General features: G+C 44.2%; 2 protein-coding genes across 2 annotated transcripts in view; one reads left to right on the top strand and one right to left on the bottom strand.

Moving 5' to 3' along the window:
* The window catches only part of LMBR1 (limb development membrane protein 1), a 166,170-nt gene extending 160,720 nt beyond the window's left edge, over window positions 1–5,450 (top strand). The window contains exon 20 of the transcript XR_014016711.1: window positions 5,396–5,450. The gene's annotated coding sequence lies outside the window, so the exon portion shown is untranslated. The remainder of the gene's footprint in view (window positions 1–5,395) is intronic.
* Window positions 5,451–8,022: 2,572 nt separating this feature from the next.
* Window positions 8,023–24,440, bottom strand: part of RNF32 (ring finger protein 32) — a 35,676-nt gene continuing 19,258 nt past the window's right edge. Inside the window, exons 8-9 of the mRNA XM_081244722.1 lie at window positions 8,960–9,127; window positions 8,023–8,288 (exon numbers count right to left, since the gene is read on the bottom strand). Of these exons, the coding sequence (XP_081100848.1) occupies window positions 8,058–8,288; window positions 8,960–9,127 (399 nt within the window). The 3' untranslated portion in view covers window positions 8,023–8,057. The remainder of the gene's footprint in view (window positions 8,289–8,959; window positions 9,128–24,440) is intronic.

Here is a 24,440-nt window from a genome sequence, read left to right as displayed (position 1 = left end):
GGAAAAGAATTAGAAAAAAAAGAATATAGATAAATACGTATATATATGTATAACCGAATCACTGTACACCTGAAACTAACACAATATTGTAAATGAACTCTACTTCAATTGGAAAAAAAGAAGTTACGTCATTCACATAAGCCCAGGTGTGGTTGAAAGGGGCTTGTTAGGAATATAAAAAGATACCCTTATCCTCTTATCACTTAGGAAATTCCAAGGGTCTTCAGAGCACTGTTCCAGAAATGGAGGAGGACCACGTGTATTTTTTATTATAAGTCACAATGTCACATAATTCCTAGAAATGAAAGTGGATCAAAGAGAATGCACACTTCCAAGAGAAAGACCATATCAACATGCTCTCATCAGCAGCATGTGTGTGTCTAGCTAACACTGGATTTTGCCAGTCTTTTACATTAGTGGCAGCTTGATGGGCAAATACTGTTTTTCTCACACTTTTAATAACTAGTGGGGGGAACTTTAAAAAATTTTGGCAACTATTTGTATTGCTGCTTTTATGAGTTACTAAATATACTTAGCCCACTTTTGGTATTTCTTATTGTTTTATAAAACCTTTCTATTACAGCAGTAAATATTTGTCTTTCTGTTGTGTTGTAGATATTTTTCCTGGTTATTTGTTTTTTTAACTTGTTCACATTGTTTTCTGCTACATGGAAATCTAAAATTTTGAAGTAGTCAAAATTGACAATTTCCCATAAATTTTTTGATATCGTACTTAGGACTTCCCTACTCCAAGGTAAAAATATTTACCTGTTTTTGTCTCTAACTCCTTTAATTAAGATGTAGCTCACATATCACATGTTGGGCTGCACCCTACAGGCCTGCAAGCCCTGTAATTGCCCAGTCGCGAGACCAAAGAAAGAGCCTGGTGGTGGCAACAGAGACATCAGTGGTTTATTGGACCCAGGATCTTACCTCTGAAGCAAAGTCCTGCAGTGGCACCTCCGGCTGTGGGGCGGGGCAGGGGGGACGGTTATGGGGGACGGTTACGGGGGATGGACATCAGGTCGGCTGGTTACCAGGGAGACTATACTAGTGGAGCTGTTCTGATGAGAAGATATGGACGGTCAGTAGCTGGGGCCGGGGACAAGCATGTAGGCAGTTACTGATCAGGCTCTGTGATGAAGAGGGAAGGTCAGCCAGGTGAGTAGGGTGTAGGTGAGGCAGGGACTGGTCCAGCAGGGGATGTCCAGAGAGCAAGAGTGCAGCTATCTTAGGGGGCTTGACCATGCACCATAAAATTCACTCTCAGAGTATACAGTTCACTGGTGTTTAGTGTTCAAAAAACAAAATTCAACCAAGTAAATTGAGGCTCTAATTGGCCTTATTAGGTGGCTTATGATTAGGGCAGCATCCCATCTAGCACCTAGAAGGAGCTCCCAGGGGTTGTACAAAACAGAAGGTTTTTATAGGGAGAAGGGTGGGACAAGGGAGCTATTAGCCAAAGAAAAGGGAGGAATATTTTTAGTTCAAGACATCATTTGGGGGAAGGGAACAGCAAGGGTTTCATCATGCAGATTGCCTCCTCTTCCTCTGGGGGTGGAGAGGGCCCACGTGGCAGACCACCTCCTTGGTGAGGACTAGAAGATTCCAGACTGGTTGATCAAGATTACATTTCTGGTGAAGGCCGAAACTGCAGTTAGGTCAGGTATCATGGGCTTTAGCACAAGAGACACAAGTGACCATTTGGGGCCTGTGGTTTTTCTCTTCTAACATTAAGTATATTCACAAACATCACCACCATCTAATTCCAGAACATGTTCATCACCTCAAACATAACTATTTTTAAGCCTTCGTTTTTTGGTAATCAGGCATTCCTTTATCTGGAGTTTATTTTGATGAAAGGAATGAGATAGTGGCTGTGCAGACCGTCACTGGCACACAACTCTTCTTCATGCTAAGCAGCACAAGTCCGGTTTTCTGTAAGGTGGCAGTGTACCCAGCCCCCCACGGCTCACATGGCTCAGGGGTGATCAGGGAGATTGCTGTGTAGGGCCCCCGGAAAGGTGACTCCAAGAAGTGAGTCCGCCAGGAGAAGCACCGTGGATGTGACAGGGAATTATGACTGGGACTCTGAGCCACTTCCCACCATGAACTTACCTTGAAGATGGACAGTCACAAGAGCTTGGGTGCCCGTGGGGTGCACAGCTGCCCTGCCTGCCCTCCTGGGGCTCCTTAGGAGATGGCAACTCGTCTTGCACTCAGGCCATCGCAGTCAGGTCCGACGTGAGCACCTGAATGCAGTTCCAGCTGATCCTTGGTCAGCTTTATTGTTTCCCCAGATGATGAGTCAGTTGTGGCAATTTAGTAAACAATATGTGTGATTTCAGTGCCTTTTCCATAAACCAATTGTCCATAAAATCAAGCTTATTTCTAAATTCTATAACCTGAAACTCTAATTAGTATATCTCATAAACTGTTTTGAAGATTATTCGCCTGTTTTGATGTAGCAAACACTAACCTTGTGTTCGGAATTATGAATACTTAGACGTACTCTTCATTTCATGGAGCTCTTGTCAATGACTCATTCTCCTCTGTCTGGAAACTTCCACATAGTATGGTGACATCACTGTATACACTTGGCTTATAATTTGGAAGGTACATTCTTTTAGACATTAGCATTCTTGTTGGCAAAGAAAATTCTTGTTCACAAAACATCTCAGAGACGATCAAATTTGTAGATTAGCTGACACTATTGTATCAGTGTTAGTTTCTGGTTTAGACAATTTTACTATGGCATGTTAACATGAGGAGAAGCTGGGTGAAGGCTACATGGGAATTCTATTACAACTTTTTTGTACATCTAGATTATTTCAAAATTTCAGAAATAGCATGCAACAAAGAATTTTGCCAAAGTGTAATCTTTGATCTTCTTAGGCCTTTCACTCTCTGGGCAGAGATAGGTTATGGCCTGGGCTCATGAATTCAGTATTACAACTGGGTATTGGGGCTTATAGAAAACTTCATCCCCTAACACTACCATGAGAACCAGGGATAAAGTTTTTAAAAAGTCTTACGCCAATTTAGGTAAATTAGATGTACATCCACACTCCCTGCAGAAAGCATAAAGCAAGCATTTGATGGTTCCAGTACAGTATTGTTAACTCTGGTCCCCATGCTGCACATTACATCCCCAGGACTTATTTTATAACTGGGAGTTTGTACTTTTTGACCCCCTTCACCCATTTTGCTCACCACCTCCATCCCCCTTCCACTGGCCACTGCCAATTTGTCCTCTGTATCTATGAGTTTGGTTTTTGTTTTTTTAGATTCCACATACAAGTGAGATCATATGGTATTTGTCTTTCTCTTACTTATTTCACTTAGCGTGATGGCTTTAAGTTCCATCCATGGTGTCACAAATGGCAGAATTTCCTTTTTACAGAGGAATAATATTTTACATACCACATGTTCTCTAACCATTCATCCATTGATGGACGCTTAAAATTGTCTTCATGACTTGGTTATTGTAAATAGTGCTGCAGTGAATATAGGGATGCAGACATCTCTTGGAGATCCTGATTTCATTTCTTCTGGATACATACCCAGAAGTGGAATTCCTAAATCATTTGGTAGTTCTATTTTTAGTTTTCTGAGGAACCTCCATAATGCTCTCCATGGTGGCTACGCCAATTTACATTCCCACCAACAGTGCAGGAGGGCTCCCTTTTCTCCACACCCTCACTAGCACTTATTTCTTGTCTTTTTGATAGTAGTCATTCTAACAGTTGTGAGGTGATATCTCATTGTGGTTTTGATTTGTGTTTTCCTGTTGATTACTGATGTTGAGCATCTTTTCATGTACCTGTTGGCCACCTGTATGTCTTATTTGGAAAAATGTTTATTCAGATCTTCTGTCTGTTTTCTAATCAGATTATTTGTTTTATTTGCTATTGAGCTGTATAAGTTCTTTATGTGTTTTTGGATATTAACCCCTTAACAGATAAATGATTTGCAGATATTTTCTCCCATTCTGTAGGTTGTTGCCTTTTCATTTTGTTGATTATTTGTTTTGCAGAAACTTGTTTATTTTATATTTTTTGTTTATTTATTTTTGCTTTTGTTGTATTGCTTTTGGTGTCAAATCCAAAAAATAATTGCTGAGGTTTATGTCAAGGAGCTTACCACCTGTGTATTCTAGAAGTTTTATGGTTTCAGGTCTTACGTTCAAGTCCTTAAGTCCATTTTGAGTTGATTTTTGTATATAGTTAAGACTGGGGTCCAGCATCACTCTTTTGCATGTAGCTGTCCAGTTTTCCCAACATCATTTATTAAAGAGACTTTCCTTTCTTCATTGTTTATTCTTGGCTCTCGATCATATATGCGTGGGTTTATTGCTGGGCTCTCTATTCTGTTCCACTGATCTATTTGTCTTTTTATGCCAGTACCATATTGTCATCAGAGTCAAAAGCCTCAATGTCTTTTGAATGAGAGATAGTCTCTTTAAAAATTAGATAGTCTGGCAACGTTAAGTTCCATGTTTCAGGATCATGGATCCTAATCAATAACCAACTGCTTTCCCGCTTATCTGTTATTGCTCGGCCGCAGAAGGCATCCGAGTTTGCGCCACTAGAATAAGAGCTGAGATCCCTATGTGACTTGCTTAAGTAGGCACTCTGGTGCTGTTAGCGCTCACTTCAGGGCGGACTCGGGGCCTCGTCTTCGCGTGTCCTCTGCAGGCTCTCAGCTTCCCCGGGAGGAAGTTACCTGTCCACACCCTGTTGTCCATTGAGGTGTATCAGTACACATTGACCTTGGTGTGAGGTCATCAGCCTGTATGAGGAATACTTCACAAGATCTGTCCCATGAAACTCACCACTGCGTCTTGGGACCTCAAAGTGAGCACCATGTGTTTATGATGTCATACAGCCGCCTTTTTGTGGGAAAAGTCATGTCTGAGGCAAGCATCAGAGTGGTGGTCTGTGAGATAGGAGGACTGTTGGTGTGAGTTGTCTGGACCCCGAGTGCTCAGGAGCAGCCTGGGGGGTGCGTGGCCTTGGCTTGAGCTCTGAGTCTGGTGTGGAGGGGCAGTGGCTAGAGGACGTCAACCAGCTGACTCCCCACGGCCGGTGTTCTTGAAAGGAGATCCGAGCCATACTCCACAGCCACCCCAGTTACCAAGTCAAAAAATGGGAGAGAGGAGGCACTTTTCTTAGAGAGAGAGGGCAGCCATTTTCTCCCTGAACTCTCTTTAACTCACGGACGAGAGGAATCACATAATGCACGGTTTTCCTGTTTGGGGCCACTGCTAGCTCAGGTGTGTGGGGTATTCATCCTGTGGATGAACATCATCAGCCTCCTTCTTGCCTTCTTTTGCTACCGCTCATTTCTTTCTTTCTTTCTTTCTTTTTTTTTGGCTGCACCACGCGGCATGCAGGACACTAGCTCCCCGACCAGGGATCGAACCCATGCCCCCTGCAGTGGAAGCAAGGAGTCTCAGGCACTGGACCGCCAGGGAAGTCCTCTTGTTTCTTTCTCTTCTCTGGTTCCACCTTAGTTTGTGCTATCTTGTGCTCATCAGAGCTCTTTGGTTGCAGGTGCCAGAAACCAAATTCACCAAGCCCAGGGAACACATCTGGATCTAAGGCACAGTTTGCAGCCAAGCCCAGCTGAGCCCACCACAGAGCAGGCAGCCCCCATCCAACAGATAAGTAATAAATGCTGCTTGTCCTAAGCATTTTTACAGCAATGGGACAATAAAATCATACTCCCTGATAAAATGAAACAAAACTGGGATTTAACTAATCAAAATGATAATAAACTAAATACCCAAGCACTTGGAAAGGTAAAAATGGTATTTGTAAATAACTCCAGAAATGTATGGATTATACATGGATTTAAATAGCATCACAGACTTTCCCTCTCCCAAATGAGTCCTCCACCAAACTCACGCTTCTTAGGGCCCCAACTCTTTCTTGGACAATGACCCATTTTCAAATGAGACCTGAAGAGGCTGTGATGTAACTGTATAAAAGTCCACGTGGTGTTCGTGGCTTGACCTGAGAATGTGTTGTCGTCTTCAAACTGTCCAGAGAAGCAGCTACTCCACTGAAGTGCTTTTTTTTTTAACTGTTCTGTGGTTGTAACTTGGTCTCCCCCAGGCTTTGTTGGGCATGCTGTTCCAGAAGACTTGTCAATGAGAAAATTACCTGATTTGCCATCGACTTTCACAGCTGTGTGAGCCTCACCCCTGAACACTCATGGGGTTTTCACTGCCATGTTCCCCAATGATGACCAATCCCAGATTTCCATCCTCACTGATTTTCCCTGTGTACCCACTGCCTACAATTAACTAAGGCCTAGGTCAGTAGAGTACTTGGTTGCAAAGAGCAGAGATGGACTGTGCTCACTTTAGCAGGAAAAGAGATTGCTGGAAGGACTTTTGACAGCTCACAGATTCAGTGGGAAGGCTTGAGACATGGGTTCAGAAAGCAGGCAGGACTGCCGGGGGTCTGGGCAGCCACACCCAGCCATCGTGCCCAGGGACAGGAGTGCAGGGACATGGTCACACGTGGCCCTTAGGGGCCTCTGACTATCACTGAGTGACCTGGGCATCCCTGAACTCTCCCCCCAGATTCCAGGTTTGGGGCCTGGAGTCAGACTGACCCGGCCTTCGTCGGACGGCTGTGCTCTGCCTCGTGGGCCTTCCGGATGGAAACGTGAGGTCTGGGACCCAGCCTGCCTCTGCCGCCTCACAACAGAAGTGTTCGCTTACTCTTTAAACCATTCTCCAGGTTAGTCTCCAAACTGTGTAAGAATCACATCAGATCAGAACAGCTCCACTGTGATCGTGTCCCTGATAGCCAGCCAACCTGACGTCCATGCCCCCTATAACTCCACCACTGAAAAGTGAGCACACGCCAATATATGTGGATTTACGCATTTAAATGACACACGTGTATATGGCTATATATAAATAAAAGATATCAGATGAGTGTTTTAAAAGGATGGGGTAAAAAATAAATAACGTACATTTAGTATGTCTTCCCACACGACACTGTGGCTGTTCTGCACCCTTGGCAGGCGTGCTCCTGGCCTTGGCAACCTGTCTGTCTTTTTCCTTCCAGGCCGGGCTTCCTGTCTCCTTGCCTGCAGTTAGCTGTGGCTGCAGTCTTGTGTGCCAGGTGCCCCGGCGTGGCCACAAACGTCTCTGCCTCAGCACATGGGAGAGTCACTGGGGAGCCCGGGCAGAGCCACGAGCCACGAGCCACGGGCCACAAGCCATGGTCCACTTAGAGAAGCCCCTCAGCCCTCACCCGCTGCCAAAGGGCTGGGGTTCAAAAGAACAGGCTGCTTTGCCCATCCCTGAGGTTTGGGCCTTATCTGTTCCAGCAGCTGGGGCACCTCACCATCACAACTGTGCTTCATTCTTGTAAGTGACCAGGCTCCCAGGAAGATTTCATGGATTTCTTCACGTATGAACTAAAATGGTATATGTGGCTCTAAGTCATTACTATGTGATTTACTATTTTCTGATGTTGAAACGACGGAATATTTTATTTTCATATCTTGGGTTTATATATTCAAAGTGCTGAAGTACAACAGAAATTTATCCTATAGAAATAAAGCAGTTACTGCAAAACAAGAGTTAGGAGCGGCAGAGGACCTTTAGGTTACTAGCTTGTGGTCGACACTAGCTGTAGGTAAGTACCCAGCCGCGCGGGGGCCAGGCCTGGGAAGACAGAGTATTGTAACCCTACTGGCAGCTCCCCTGCAGGCCAATCAGAACCGCTGTGGAAATGGGCCAGTGAGCCAGGCTACTGTGTCAGAAGGGGGTCCCTTTACTGTTTCGAGCAATTCCAGCTGGCTCACTAGACGCAGAGCAAATCAGCAAATTACAGAACCTCTGAGACAGAAGTTTTTAGTCCATGCCTCACTTACTTCAACTGATTAAACTCATGAATCTGAAGTTTTCTTTTTATAAAGACTAAAATTGGATGGGTTGTCAGCTTTTAAAATATCATTAGCTTTCCTAAGTACAACTACCAAAATTAAGGTAAACCTTTCCCCCAAAATTGTATAATTTTATTCCTGTGAATTCAACATTCAAGAGTTTTCTTTTGATAGCAAGAGCGGCAGAGAGGACACACGTGGAAGGGAGAACTGTCCCCCAAGGAGAACTCCTCCAGAGCAAGGAGACACGTGTGGTGAAACACATGTGAGCAGGACAGGAGGACCGTGTGCCGTGACGAGGGGGCCGGGTGAGCCTGGCTGCCGACGGAGAGCGGGCTGAGGCAGATGGAGCACTCGGGGCTCTCCCGGAGCAGGGCCTGCAACACAGAAGGACACGGGAGTTTGTCACGCAGGTTGTTAGTTTCATCATAATAGGAATTTCTGGAAATTTAAGTGAGAACTGTATACTGACAGACATTTCATTCTGTGTTAAAATGACATTAATTATATACGTACTCTGCTACTCTTGTGAAAAATGGAAAGGGACAGTAACCCACCTGGGATAACCCATTTTGAAACACAAATAGTTTATAAAATGCTGAACATTAATAATATAGATTTTCTTTTAATTAAGCAATGAAGAGTAGTCTTTTTCAAAATTCTTGATACTATGTAGCTGCTAAACTTCTTTATACATTTTCCTCTTCCTGTGATTTTCTAAGCAAGTGTTTCCTCTGTGGGATTTGGAGTGTCGTTCTTTCACGGCTCCTACAGATGCAAGAGGAGGGCAGGCTGGGACCTGCGGGAAAACCCCGGGGGGCGGGGGAAGAGCATGTGGGGAGGCCTTTTCCCTCGGCGCTTTCACAAAATGCCATCATCAAAGCGGAATTTCACACTCAAGGGCCTTGGCGCTCACCCCAGAGTGGGTGGTGAAGGTCCTGGGGCCCCATGTGCTGTGGGCACAGGCTGGGCACCCCCTCTCCTGGTGGGTCCCCCCGCAAGCCAGCACTGCAGAGCTGCTGGCTGCCCTGTCCCGGGCACAGCCTACCTGTGTCTGGATCTTCCCCCAGTCCTCTTCTGTGAGCTCGTGGCCACACGTGTCCTCCAGCTGCTGCAGCACGCTGCGGTTGAGGGCCAGGCAGCGGTCGATCTCTGAGAAGAGCTCGTCTATGTCCGTGTGGTAAGAGCAAAGCAGGCGGTGGCTGATTTCTGTGAACTGGGGACACGGCGGGGGCACACTTACTCACAGGCAGTGAGAAGTTCTGGAGGTGGGTTGAAGGGAAGCACCTTCTTGAGTCCTGACCACCCTTCCTGCTAATTTCCCTAAGGCCGTGCCTCTAAAGAGTACTTCTTGGGGAAATAGACACACGGCGATTTCCTTAATCACTCCAAGTCCAGAGAAGTGGTGCAGAGATTTTACCAGAACGGGGCATCTGGTTGTAAGCGTTGCTTGTTAGCAGGGAATACATTGATGAGAAGTTGAGAAAGGATTAGAATTTTGCACAAGTAGTCACATGGTCATCCTGGTGTGGCACCAGTTACTGTAGTCTTCACAGGGATGGTCACCGCACAGTGCCGCTTTCCTGGGGCCACCACCAGGCCTTCGCTAATGAGAGCTGCTTCGCTTCCCCTTGCTCCACAGCATCTTCCCCTGTGGTTGCAGATTGTGCATGATCATTTTAGTGTGAACGTTTTAAAAGATGTTTTTAAAAACACATTTAGAAAGTAATCTTTCTAAGAGAAAGATTATCTCTTTCTTTCAAAAGCTGGTTACTCACTCTGCTTTTCTCACCGAGCTCTAAAATCGTAATTTTGAACCCCACCCCTTGCCTAAGGACCTTAAAAAATACGCTGAGTTAATCAGCTTATGGACCGTTGCTACGTCCCCTTGCTACAGAACACATCTTTAGAACCTACCTTCAAATCCTGTCTTCACTGCTAGTGTGCATAGGGAGACAGCGTGTCACATTTCACCTCAAGCTTTTGTGCTGCTTTAGAAGTGTTCGCCTTAGATACAGTCTCTCATGTTCTGCCAGGCTCAGCCCTTTTATAAAGGCTGCATTTTGGTACAGAAGGACGTGCAAAAGCACAGTGTGACCTCAGGACACATGAGTGAGTGGTTGGCTGTGGCATATGCTGTCGCCTCCGGATGGCAGCACGCCAGAACTGCAGTGCCGGTGCCCTCACCTGTGATGCGTGAAGTGCACTGTGCCTACATCACGTGGGAGGTACATGGACTCATGCGTGCCTTCCCCCAGATGCACCAAAGTGTGTGCGGTTTTGGTCCGTCGAGTGGTAACAGTTGCTCACTGCAAAGTAGTGAAACTGTGGCATCCTCCAGCCTCCCTACTCTGGGCTCAGTCGGGCCTTTGGAAATGTTCACTGTGTGAGTCTCTCTGATCTCTGAATTGTAATCTCCCAAATTAGGAATCTTTCAGTCTTCTGTGTATACCCTTCCATCAAGATGCCGTCCACTCCTTTTTAAAAAAGACAAAGGTGTATAGTTACTGGTTTATTAGAAACTTAACGTCTTAAACTTTGTAGGGTTTTTGTTAGTCTTTTGGTTACAGTTGCGCAGCTTTTAGATGGCTTGCCCATTTTCCCATAAGTCCTGCATGATTTTTCAGGAACATACACATTAGCAGGGATGCCTAGACAGGTGAGTGATATTGTGATTCCAAAGGGCTTCAAGATTCCAGAAGTCGGTCTCCTTAGATGGGCTGGGAAGGAAAAAGAGTTTCATGGATTTCAGTCACGTTGTAAAGACCTGGAGTATCACTGTGGGTTCCAATCCAGACTCTCAGTTACTAGCTGAGTGACCTTGGGCAAGTTACATTCGCTGTTCAGGGAATCTTATGAGAAAGGACTGGGCAAGTTCATTTGTACCCCCTCCCTTTTTTTTAGATTCCACATACAAGCACTATCATATGATATTTGTCCTTCTCTGCCTGACTGACTTCACTCAGTTGAATTTATCTACAAAATGGAAACAGAGTCACAGATTTAGAAACAAACTTATGGTTACCAGGGGGTGAGGGGAGAGGGATAAACTGGAAGACTGCGATTGACATATACACACTACTATATATAAAATAGGTAACTAATATAGCACAGGGAACTCTACTCAGTACTCTGTAATGACCCATATGGGAAAAGAACCTAAAAAGGAGTGGATATACGTATATGTATAACTGATTCACTTTGCTGTACACCTGAAACTAACACAACATTGTAAATCAACTCTACTCCAATAAAAATTTAAAGAAAAAAGGCCTGTGAACAGCTGGGGCACAGGAGTAAATGGTTTTTATTAAAGAGATTTGGGGATAGGGCTGTATTTGGTCTTATTTTTTTTCTCTCCCTGATCTTCTCAAAGTGCTGTATGATATACTTGGAAAAAACCCTTTTAGTATAATTGTTTTTAGAACTTTCTAAAATGTAAGACTTCACCAGCTAGTCTAGATCGACACCGTCCGCAAGAAATGTCACGTGAGCCATGTCTAATCTTAAAATTTATAGGAGCCACATTAAGAAAAGTTTCTAAATAGGTGGAATTAAATGTAATATTTTATGTAACCCAACATATCCAAAATACTTATCACTTCAAAGTGCATCAGTTGAATAAGCTATTGAGATCTTTATATTCTTTCCTTCCTGAAAGGCTTTGAAATCCAAGCACGTTGTGCACACGCATCACATCTCTGTCTGGACTGGATGGCCACAGGTGGCTTGTGGCTCCCTGCACTGGACAGTGTGGCCTGGCGGCTCACAAAGACATACACTAGAAAGGAGCGACCATCATGTCTGGGCACGGAGAGGTAGCCAAGCCAGGGCCACTTCGATAGCTCCTTTGTTAAACGTTTGAAGACAGATGTAAATGGTAGGTGTGATCTGTTGTTTAAAGGGCGTGGCAGTGGTGGCTGTCACCTGCTGGCTGTCTTGCTCGTCCTTCCCGAGCACAGAGCGGTCTGTAGAAGTTGGCGTCCCATCCAGAGACCATGTTCCCCATTCCCCCTGTGCTAGGTGGGGCCACGTGACACAGCGTTTCCAATGGGAATGGGGTCTCTGGGCTCGACACACAGGTCTCTGAGGCCCAGGGGATGGTAGGGCAAAAGGATGGCGGGGGACAATATCTGTGTCTCACAGGGTGGCATGCTGTGACTCAGGTCACTGAAGCTTCTATTTTCAGTCGTTGAAGTTGGGGGTTTATTTGTTTCAGCAATTAGCAGTGTCCTGGTTGAGAGACTGTGGCTCTTTCATGGAGCTGGGCAGGATGAAAGGAACTGAGCACATCGAACCTCGCAGTCATTTAGGTGTGTGATGCGCGGGACATGTTCTCCATGGACGTGGAAGACTTCCCCATTTCAAGTATCCTACTCTCTTGGACATCCCATGTGCGCGGTTTGTCTGTTCATTCGTTTTTATGTGGATAACCTGGCGGGATGCCATGTCTGTGTAAGTCACCTCCATCAGAAGGTGCCTTCACGGACCTGGTGTTCCCTTCCAATTCCCATCTGTCCTGCAAGAAGACTCGAGCCTGCGCGGGCAACGGGCAGTGGCTGTGGTGAGTGAGCCTGCCCAGCCTTGGTCCCTGGGTGTTAACCAGGATGTGTTCTGGGATTCAGGGAAAGGCCATGCTGTAACACGGCAGGCGGCCCACGGGCTTTGAATCCAGGCACCTGTGTTTTGGGGTTTTGCATGCAGTTGTTTTTCAGCCGTACTTGGAGGTCTGGAGGAAGATGCTTTTCCATCTATGAATCCAATTCTGTTTCTTGCTGATTCTAATTACACTTGCCTGGCAGCTGGATCCTAGCTTATGGGCTCCAGCTGGCAGTGTTTCATTTTCTCTGTTCCTCAGCCTTTCAAATACCTGATAATCTCCAAATAAACTATTGAAAGTAGAAGAGTTCCCTATACTTTATAAAAGGAAGAATTACTTGGAAATTCATACAACTGCCTTCCAATTAATGTTTTATAACTCAGGTTTTCTGTAAATTGGGTTTTCTTGAAGTGTGAGATATTTCCCATATAGACCTGTAAGGTAAGGTCTTTTCTTCCTCCAAAATTATACCTCAGAATAAAAAGGATCACGTTCTATTCCAGACCTTACAGAGTATCTCAGATTATGAGGTATGTTCTCAAATTAGTTCTGAACAGAAGTGCTACTTGGAGCAGACAGGTTGGTGTGAAAGGATTGCAATGCTTTTTCTCAGGTGAGGGCCCTGGACCCGCAGCATCTGCATCACCTGGTAACTTGTTAGCATTGCCAACTCCCGGGCCAGCCCAGCCCTCCTTGGTCAGAACCTGCAGGTAGGAAGCAGCCGTCTGTGGTTTAACAACCCCCATGGGGTTCTGATGCTCACTCATGCTTGAAACTGCCATCACAGAAGTTTCCCGATTAATTTTTGAGTCAAAGTTATTTAACACAGCTTTAGTCATCATTCCTGGAGACGTCACCACCCAACTCCAAGTGTGAGGTGTCCCTGTGAGCTTTCAAAGGCCACTTAAGAGAGCAACGGAGTAAATGGGGAGGCCACGAGTATTTATATATCCGTCTCTGTGTATATATATGTTAATGTCACGTGTGTGGCGAGGTATCTCTGTGGTGCTCTTCCTACACGTTGAGTGAGTTCTCACGGCTTGAGTTGGAGCTGGTGTGCACGCCGCTGGGTCCCACATGGCCCCAGTGGGGACGGTCCCCGATGTCGCCTCCCTGCGCTGCGGGCGGCTTCCATTCCTTCTCACTGTCAGCTCGGGTGCTGGGAGTGCTGCACTCAACGCTAGCCCACCGTGCAGAGCTCTCCCTGGGTCCCCGGGTTCCCGCCTCTGTTTGTCTGTGGGTCGCTCTGTACGCCAACTACGGGGGACACAGCAGAAACACTTGCTGAAGAAACGGGCTCGTCAGTTTCGCAGATGCAGCTAGCGCCTCTGCGGAGGGCAGGTCTTAATGCGCCCGGCCGGCCACGCTGGCCTCCGACCCTCAGTCTGCTCCCTGCCCCTTCGTCTCTTCGGGGTTTTCTCCATGACATGGCTGGTTGAAACTGATACCGTTTTCAACAGAGTGTTTCCTGCCTCTTTCCCTCCAGGAAGGTGGGGCGCACCCAGAGGAGGCCGTGAGTCTGGTGGGGAAGCAGGCAGGGGCTCCGGGGCGATGCTCGGGTCTGCGGAGGCCGCTTGAAAACAGCCGCTCCCCACCTGGAACCACGTTCTGAACGGGCGGGGTGCAGGGTCGGTGCCGGACTCAGGTGGGCTTGTTTGTATTTTCCTGTCCGCAGGCCTGCCTGGCACACCTGGCATCACTTTCACACTCGTTAACGACCATGCTTTCTTCCTCGGCTTAAATGGAAAGCATGTCGTAAATGAGAAAAATAACAAAATCCCCTTTGTATGCAGTGGTGCTTAAAGACTGAAAATGCAGGCTATTCAACCGAAGCTAAGTAATTTTGCCTTTACCCTGCCGTTTAGCTGTGGCAGGGTGAGGGATAGAAAGCATAGACGGGTGAACCTGGGCCGGGCCGGGGCACATCTTGTTCCTTTAACGACAGGGCGCCCAACCCAGCAGGAAGGCGGGGTGGGGCCGGGAGAGGGTGCGGAAGAGAGGGTCTGACAGCGAGGTGCAGGGGCAGAGGAGGGGCGGGCAGGCGTGGGCCAGGCGCCCCCAGCTGCTCCCTCGCGCTCACCTCCTGCAGGGGACACTGCCGTCCCCACCTCGGCCTCCATCGCTGATGCCAGCTTCTCCTCCCCGGGCCTCGCCCCGCCTCTCCTCAGGAAAGGCATTGCTTTCCCGTAGGATCTTCCGGTCTGGCCAGACTCAGCCCACGAATGACCGTCATGCTCCTCCGTCCCTGCGACCTCTGCACGGCCGTGCGTCCCCCGCGCCTGGGCAGGACATGCGCTCTCACCGGACGCCCAGAGAGCGCTTTTGGCCCCTTCGCTTGACACTTGTCACCGGCTGGGTGCTCATACCTTTTTCCTGTGTGTATTTCTTATCTCCTCGTTCCTTAGATTCATCTTGGCGAGGCCCTTGGCGTTCAATAAAAAATGTCGACTTTAAGTTTGCAATAGATTAGAAATGGAGACACATACATGCCCTAATGTGCATATTCTAAAGGACTGCAGTACAAGTTCCTTTGTGGGCATTAAAAAAAAAGGACAGTGTCCGTGTGGAATGATGCTGAAGGAACCTGCCGTGTCAAGATTCAGTGAAGCATCGATGTTTGGCTTCTAATTATAACATTGACGTCAGCTTGTTAATAAACATCCCGAAAATCCTTCAGTATATATTTATGGCAGATTTCTAAAAGTGAACTGATGTGACTCTTTCCTCTTGTGCTTCAAGTATTGGAAAGTTAGCAAGGGTAATATTTTTAAAATTTAAATCCGTATATATTTACGGACTACCTATCGTGGCCAGGTCAGAGCAATGTGCTAAGTGTAGCTATTATGAAATATTTCTTAAATGTCAAATCCCTGTGTGATTAGCATCCTTCTCCTCCGGTTTACTGCCTCACTGTCACACGGGTCAGAGGCCTTCAGTGGTTGAAAAGGCAAGCACCACACACGCAAAGACGATCGAGTTCTAGTTTTCAAACTAGTGGTTAATATTAATTCTATGGACAAAATACATAAAATTTTCAATTAAAAAAATGAATATCTTCTTATATTTTTCTTTTTAAGTCTCACACTTCAGATATTTGATAAATTAAGTAATTACAAATTCAGGTTATTGATATATAAAGCAATTACTGGTCATTTACAAGTACATCCTGGCTAAACAGTAAAAAAAATATACTAACAAAAGTGCCCAGGTGAACTCTGTCTGCCCAGGAGGCCCCTCTCAGCATCCATCTTGATGTCAGCAATTGCTTACTAATGTGTTGACTTACGGCCGCCCTCAAAAGCAAAGTGAAAAGCCTGGAATTTACAGCATATCAATGAATCAGTTGATAAGCTTTTACTGGTTTAATATCCTCCCCGTCTTGCTGCTTGGAGCCACTTCAAGTTAGCAACAGAATGTTTGCCATCTCTATGTGATAAAGGAAGTCAAAGGACTAAACAAACTTTAAGACCATTATGCTGTTTGGCGAGATGTAAATGAAAAAAAGTAAGAGAAATCTCCTGTGGGAGGGTGTGGGAGCCGCAGCCCCCAAAGTCAACCACAGCATCTGACAAATCCCTAACCTCATTTTTTAAACAATGGTCAGGACTTTTAGCTTGGGTTGAGATAGTATAATGCATTTGAAAAGTTTTAATTGCAGCAATAAAAGGCCATACCTCAATTATATGACATATGCTAGCAGAATTTCTAGATAAGGATCAAAGGCATTCAAGGACCAACCACTGCATTCTGGGCAACACTTGGGCTTTCTGTACACACTGGTGACAGGTATGAGCACAGCAGCTCTAGTGACCTCTCCAGGCGGCTTTGATCTGAGTTCACCCGACGACGCAGGAGCGCACCAGGCCTCCTGGATCATCCCTACGGCCCCAGCGCCCTCCATGACAAAGGCGCTGCTGACTCAAGGTTACTTTCTGACACTTACTTGTGGGTACAAAACGCAACATTTGACCCGCGCAGTTCTTACCACGGGACTGCCATCTATTTAAAAGAACCTACAGTGTAACAACTTCACTTTGCTCTGCTTCAGTCTTGTTAGGAATGTGCCAGTGATATTGCAAAGCAAGGCAGATCTGCGAAGAGAAATCCTCAGCATGTGGAAGCATGACTATTTGTAGAAAGATGGCCTCTGTATTCTACTCATTAGTTAAGACCCAGTAGATGCAGGAAAACTAAGGTAAGAAAAGACTTCATTAATCCCCTCTGCAACAGAAGAGTGAAAATGCAAGGCCACAGTTCTTTTGCAAGTAAGATAGATTAATTTATAAAAATAGAATGGGCTGAGCTAATCTAATCTAGAGTATTAAAAACATATCCATCTTGGTGAGATCTTGAAACTTTAAAGGAAACAAGCACTTCCTCATTTATTGTGCCTAAAAATATCACATTATTATCCCTCTTTGCCTTTCTTTTCTGTTGATTAGACTTCTTTTCCCTGAAGGTAATTAAACCAGTGGTTCCCAAGTATGACAAAGAAGTTTTCACCCATCTGCCAGAAAAGAAAAAAAGTGAATTCAGTGGAGTGAAATTTTTTAAAGCTAAATGGTTCAGTGTAAAGGCATATCCTTTAGTGTGTGGTCAAGTATTTCCGACTTTCCTGGTGTTGAAAAATAGTCCTCCTTTTATGAGATGATTCTGATGGTGTATGATGCTTGGTTTTAACTCTTACTTGGCAAAATAGAAAGGTTTTGAAAGTTGGCAGTGACCTTGTTGGAGCCCCGAGTCTCTCTTTGACCATCGGTAGACTCCAAAGGTCTGGAGACCACTGGAGTACAGAATTGCAGCAGGCTGCTGGGGGAGAAGGCAGAAGCTGCTGCAATGTCTTGGTCTCACTGACTAATGAGGTGGTGGATCTGACATTTATCTATCTGCCTTGGGCAGCGGGATGTATCACATGATCTATTTCTTCTAGTAATTTGCAATTTCAATTGTTTAGACTAAACATAAGACAAATTTGCATTAATTTAACTGTCACCAGTGGTGAGTATGGAGATACAGCTTAGAAATGTGGCTGGTGGTTGCATGTCACCCCAGATTCAAGAACTGTTGTTCCACAGGTAATGAATTTTACCATATCTGATACTGTAGTCACTGCACATTTTGCTTTGTAAACGCTCCAATTTCTAAAATTCAAACACTGGATCTCTAATAGTCAACTGATCTAAAATTCTGTGCACATTTAGGTTGTGAGGAGGGTGACGGGCTGAAGACACGGGTGTCAAAATGCAGAGCTGAAAGGCAGGCCTGTGCAGGAAACCTGGCACTCCTGGAATGTCCTTGTCACAGAGCTAGTCTCCCGCCCAAAGGAGCCTTGATAAACTCACTGTTCACTTTGGCTTTGGAATTTATCTTTCACTGCATCTATTACTAGGAAACCTACAGACCCCAATTCTTCTGAAGCTGGGCTTCAGGATACATGTTTAGTTCTGAAAAACTGTAAAGATGAATATAGTGAGAATCCAGGATCAAGAGTTATATTTTTATTTTAAATATCTGAATCTGTGATTTCTAGATTTTAAAGCCTCATTATACTGACAAGCTTAAGTTAAAGTATTTTTATAGGTATTTAAAGGAAAATGATCAGTTCAAACTTATTTTTTTACTGAAACACACGTTCCTTGATGAACTGAATAAAATTCAGTTTCTATCATTAGAAAAATGCTATTTAATTCTTTTTGTAAAATAGGGTATACTATTAAACTAAGCTAAAAGTCTTTCCTAAAGGCACCTCTGGATGATGATTTCTTCCTTTACTAACTCAGGGTGCATGGTTGTTTCATATGTCTAACATTCTTTGTCATCAGGCTGTTCTAGTATTGCACTGTGAAATACTTATTTTACTCACAGGATTGTATCTTTTAAAAACCACAAGAAAATAGCCAAAACCCCTAAATAATATATGTGTCTTAATGTATGTATAAGCCAATGCTCCACTGTTACTAAAAATCCAAGTGAAGGCGGTCACTTTGCCTCGTCGACCGTCAGTGTGTCCAGTGCTTTTCTGCACAGCGGCCTGGTGAGGTGGGGGCCGCTGACCCCTCGCTCCACCTGCAGCGTCAGGAGGGCTTTTGAAGCTCTTACCTCACACTGGGGTCACCAGGCCGTTCCCCCTGCCAGAGCGCAGGCAGAGCTCAGTGCCCAGTACGACATCTATGTTGTATTCTACTAATTTTATTTATTCACTTAAAAAGTATTTACATAATTAATCCATGTGGAACTTCTTTGAGGATAAGGTATGAAGTAATGTCTATTTTTCTCCTTCACATGAATGCATAAATTAATTGATTTTCTCAATCTTTTTCTTCACTGATCTCATATGTGTCCTTTACTGTAGACTTAGAATCCCTGTGCACTGAGGTGGGTGACTTTCTACTGGTTCATCACCTGTTCATCTAACATTTCACAAGAATCTTATTTACCAAGATTTTATATATATTTTGATATTTAACAAGGATGTTCTACCTCATTACAACCTTATTGGGATATAACTGATGTACAACATGGTGTAAGTTTAAGGTGTACAATGTGATGATTTGATGCATTTATATGTTGGGAAACAATGACCACTGGAAGGTTAGTTAATACCCACATCATCTCACACAGTTACCATTTCTTTTTTGTGGTGAGAATGTTTCAGATCTCTTGGCAACTTTCAAGGCTATAATACCATACTGTTAACTGTAGTCACCATGCTGTGCATTAGGACATCTCCTAACTGGAAGCTTGCTCTCTGACCGGCATCTCCCCATTCCCCCCGCCCCTCTCCCCAAGCCCCTGGCCACCACCATCTGCTCTGTTTCTGTGAGTTCGAATTTTTTAGATTCTACACATAAGTGGAATCATACCATATTTGTCTTTCTCTGTCTGATTTATTTCATTTAGCATAACGTCCTCAAGGTTCATTCATGTTGTTGCACATAGTAGGATTTCTTCCTTTCTCTTGGCTGAATTCCATTGCAGATGTGCGACATCTTCTTATCCATTTACCTGTTGACTGACACTTAGGTTGCTTCCGTGTCTTGGATGCTGTGCCTAATGCTGCCATGAACATGGAAGTGCAGAAATCTCTGTGAGATCTTGATTTCATCTCCTTTGGAAGGACAGATGCCCAGGAGTGGAATTGCTGGATCATATGGTAGCCCTACTTTTAATTTTTTGAGGAACCTCCATACTGTTCTCCATAGAGGCTGCACCAATTTACATTCCCACCAACAGTGCAGGAGGGCTCCCTTTTCTCCACATCAGGGACACTTGGTATTTGTTGTCTTTTTGACGATAGTCATTCTAAGAGGTGTGAGGTGATATCTCATTGTGGTGTTGATTTGCATTTTCCTGATTAGTGATACTGAAGACCTTTTTCATGTACCTGTGGGCCATTTGTTATGTCTTCAGAAAAATGCCTATTCACCTCCTCTGCCCAGTTTTTTAATCAGACATTTGGGTTTTTTGGCTGTTGAGTTGTATGTGTTCTTTATATATTTTGGATAAAAACCCCTTATGAGATATATGATTTGCAAATATTTTCTCCCATTCTGTAAGTTGTCTTTTTTCATTTTGTAGACTGTTTCCAGTGATGTGCAGAAGCTGTTAAGTTTGATGTAGTCCCTTTATTTATTTTTGCTTTTGTTGCTTGTGTTTTTGGTGTTATATCCAAAAAATCATTGCCAAGACCACTGTCAAGATTTCCCCCGTGCTTGCTTTTTTTTTTAATATTTATTTTATTTTATTTATTTATTTCTTTTTTTGGCTGCATCGGGTCTTAGTTGTAGCATGCAGGCTCTTAGTTGTGGTGTGCAAGTTTCTCTCTAGTTGTGGCATGAGGGCTCCAGAGCACATGGGCTCTGTAGTTTGTGGCACACGGGCTCTCTCGTTGAGGCGTGCGAGCTCAGTAGTTGTGGCACGCGGGCTTATTTGCCCCGCGGTGTGGGATCTTAGTTCCCTGACCAGGAATCGAACCCGTGTCCCCTGCATTGGAAGGCGAAGTCTTAACCACTGGACTGGCAGGGAATTCCCTGCCCCTGTGCTTTCTTCTAGGAATTTTGTGGTTTCAGGCTTTAGGTTTAAGTCTTTAATGCATTTTGAGTTAATTTTTGTTACATCCTCTTGAATTAATCACTTTATCATTATATAATGACCTTCTCTGTCTGTTACAGCTTTAAAGTCCATTTTGTCTAACAGAAGCATAGCTACCCCTGCTCTCTTTTGGGTGCCACGTGAGTAGAATATCTTTTTCTGTCCCTGTACTTTGAGCCTATTTGTGCCCTTAATGGTGGAGTGAGTCTCTTGTTGGCAGCATATGAGTTTTGTTTTTTATCTATCCAGTCATTCTATGCCTTTTGATTGGAGAAGTTAATTCATTTGCATTAAGAGTAATTACTGATAGGTAAGGACTTACTAATGCCACCTTATTGTCTTCTGGCTGTTTTGTAGTTCCCTTGTTCCTTTCTTCCTCACTTGCTGCGTTCCGTTGTGAATTGATGACTTTCCAGAGTGGTATGCACTCATCCTTTCTCTTTATCTTAGTGTATCTACTGTAGGGTTTTGCTGTGTGGTTACCATGAGGCTTACATAAAACATCGTATAGGTATAAGTGTATTTCACACTGATAACATTGATTGCATACAAAAACTTTACTCCCCCCTTTTGTGTTTTTGATGTCACAATTTACATCTTTTTTATAGTGTATATTCATTAACAAATTATTGTAGCTATAGTTATTTTTAATACTTTTGTCCTTTAACCTTTATAAGAGAGTTAAGTCGTTAATACTCCACAATACTACAATATTAGAATATTCTGAATTTGACTATGTACTTTCTTTTACAAGTGTGATGTATATATTCATATGTTTTCATGTTACTAATTAGCATCCTTTCTTTTAAGCTTGAAAAACTCCTTTCAGCATTTCTCGTGAGGCAGGTCTAGTGATGAACTCCCTCATCTTTTGTTTGTCTGGGAAAGTCTTTAATCTCTCCTTCATTTCTGAAGGACATCTTTGCCAGATAGAGTATTCTTGGTTGGCAGTGTTTTCCTTTTAGCACTTGGGCATCTTCTGGCCCATGAGGTTTCTGCTGAGAAATCCACTGTTAGCCTATGGGCATTTTCTTATTAAGTTAGCTAAAAGCTTATTGTCTCTTGCTGCTTTTAAGATTCTCAGTTTGTCTTTGATTTTTGAGAGTTATCGTAATGTGTCTTGGAGAAGATCTCTTTAAATTGAGTTTGTTTGGTGACCTATGAGCTTCATACACTTGGATATCTAAATCTCTCCCCCATCTGGGAAGTTCTCAGCCATTATTTTTTTATATCCTTTCTTCCTCCTTCTCCCTCTCTTCTCCTGGGACTCTAATAATTTACAAATTGTTTCTTCTGCTGTATCCCAAAGATCACGTATGCTTTCTTCACTCTTTTTCTTTCGTTTTTCTTTATTCTCCTCTTACTGAATAATTTCAAAGGTTTTGTCTTCTAATTCACAGGCTCCTTCTTCTGGTTGATCCATTCTAATGTTGATGCTTTCTATTGAATTTTTCATTTCATTCATTGTATACTTCAGCTCCAGAATTTGCTTCATTCTTTTTTATTTTTTCTGTCCCTCTGTTAAACTTATTTTGTTCCTGTATTGTTTTCCTGATTTCGTTGAATGGTTTTTCTGTATTTTCTTGTAGCTCATCGAGCTACCTCGAAACATTTATTTTGAATTCTTTATCGCATAAATCACAGATGTCCATGTCTTTGAGGTCAGTTATTGGAAGATTAGTGTGATCCTTTGGTGTTGTCATATTTCCTTGATTTTCATGTTCCTTGAAGTCTTGTGTTGCTGTCTTTGCATCTGAGGAAGCAGTCACCTCCCCCAGTCGTTACTGACTGACTTCAGGAGAGAAATCCCCTCCACCAGCCCTGCTGGGGTATTGAGGCTTCTCAGATGGTCTATGGATATGCCTGGTCCACGCTCCTTGCTCCCTCTGTGGCAGAATTCCAAGCATGTGTGCCTTCTCTCAATCCTGCAACACATCAGGCTAGTTGCTGACAGCCTCCTTTGCTTTCCCAAGGTGAGGCTGGAGCTCAAGTCGGTGGTGCCTCCCTGCCTGCAGACCTGGGCTGGCTTTCTGCACATGCTCACTAGCTATCTGCCAAAGCTGGCTCTCACTATCAGGGGTGAACCCAGGGAGCCAGCCACATGGTGTGGGCGAGGCATGTGGAGTGCTGGGGCCAGGAGAGGGATCTGCAGGAAAGGCATCCCCAGTGGCTCCTGAGTGGGCTTCTTGATGGAGTCCTCAACACTGCCGGTAGGATCCATATCCCTTTTTGTCCTCTGAGAGTCCTATTTACTGCTTCCCCAGTCTTTTCCATCCCCAGTCATGTGGCTCATGATTCAGTACTCTGGATGGGGTGAGGGAAAGATGAGCCTCTTTGGCAGTGTCCCACATGGCTGGGGAAGCCAGGCACTTACTCACATGCCCTCATTTTCCCCTGTGGGAGAAATCACTTGGCCCTGAGCTGTGCTTCCTTGGGGGGAGGGTGACATGGGTTAAGTCAGGCTATTCTTCTTTCCCTTTCCAATGTGTCCAAACTTGTATTTTTTTTTGTTGTTCCAACAGTGTGCTGGAACTTTGCCTTTGGAAACATGGGCTTCCACAAAGGCTTTCTTGTTGGTAGGTGATTGTCTAAGGCAGTGCTCTCCAGGGGCACCCAGGCTGCAGGTGAGAGGGGCTGGGGCAGCTTGGAGCAGGTTCCAGGGCCACTTCAGGGTCCACAGCATGGACCAAGGTGTGTGTGCCTGTGACCCGACGCTTGGGTGGGTAAGACTCCTCCTGGGTCCCTTGGCTTATGGTGCTGGATCCCACAGCTCCCACTAAGGCAGTTTTGTCCGTGGATGAATGCCAAGCTATGTTGCTTGTTAGGGGGAATACAAGTGAGGGACAACTTATTTGGCCATGTTGCTAATGTCATCCTCAGAAAAACTTTTCCTTATCAGTATTTGTATATTTCTTGTAAGTTTATTTTTAGGTATTAACTATTATGAAAGGGATCCTTTTCCATTGCATTTTATATCTGATTATTGTTGCTATACAGGATGCAATTATGATTGCATATTTATCTTGAATTTGAACATCTAATGGTTTAGTTCTAATAATTTTTCAAATGACTTTATAGATTTAAAATCCATGTGTATAGATAATAAACATGGATTATATAATGTACACACATTGTATTTTTGTTTTCTTGTATTATTGCATTGGCAAGGAATGGCCAAAGTGTGATTGTGGGTAAACTATTTTGCATCTTTAGGGTTTCACTATCTAGAATAATGTGTTTTTAGGTTCTGATATATAGTCTTTATTGTGACAAGGAAATTTCATTTAGTTCTAGTTCGCTGTCATTATTAGGAATGGCTGTTAAATTTAATATATTTTCAGTAAAGATTGAGATGCTTTAATATAATTTTTCTCAGTCATTTTCTTAAAATTTATTTATTTTATTTTTGGCTGCATTAGGTCTTCATTGCTGCGTGTGGGCTTTCTCTAGTTGCAGCAAGTGGGGGCTACTCTTTGTTGCGGTACGCAGACTTCTCATTGTGGTGGCTTCTTTTGTTGTGGAGCATGAGCTCTAGGTGTGCAGGCTTCAGTAGTTGTGGCTCACGGGCACTAGAGTGCAGGCTCAGTAGTTGTGGCGCACGGGCTTAGGTGCTCCAAGGCATGTGGGATCTTCCCGGACCAGGGCTCGTACCCACCAGAGTCCCCTGCATTGGCAGGTGGACTCGTAACCACTGCGCCACCAGGGAAGCCCCTTTCTCAGTCATTTTTATATTTTATATGTCTTTCTATGTTTGCTATTTTTATAGGAGGTAATTTCAATTATATTTTCAGATTTAACAGCACAAAGTTGTATACAATAGTCTTTTATAATTTAGAGA

Source organism: Mesoplodon bidens (assembly GCF_964165515.1).
Source record: "Mesoplodon bidens genome assembly, chromosome: 9".
Classification (NCBI taxonomy): Eukaryota; Metazoa; Chordata; class Mammalia; order Artiodactyla; family Ziphiidae; genus Mesoplodon; species Mesoplodon bidens.
The sequence above is the reverse complement of the archived record's forward strand: the minus strand, read 5'-3'. Positions and strand labels throughout refer to the sequence as shown.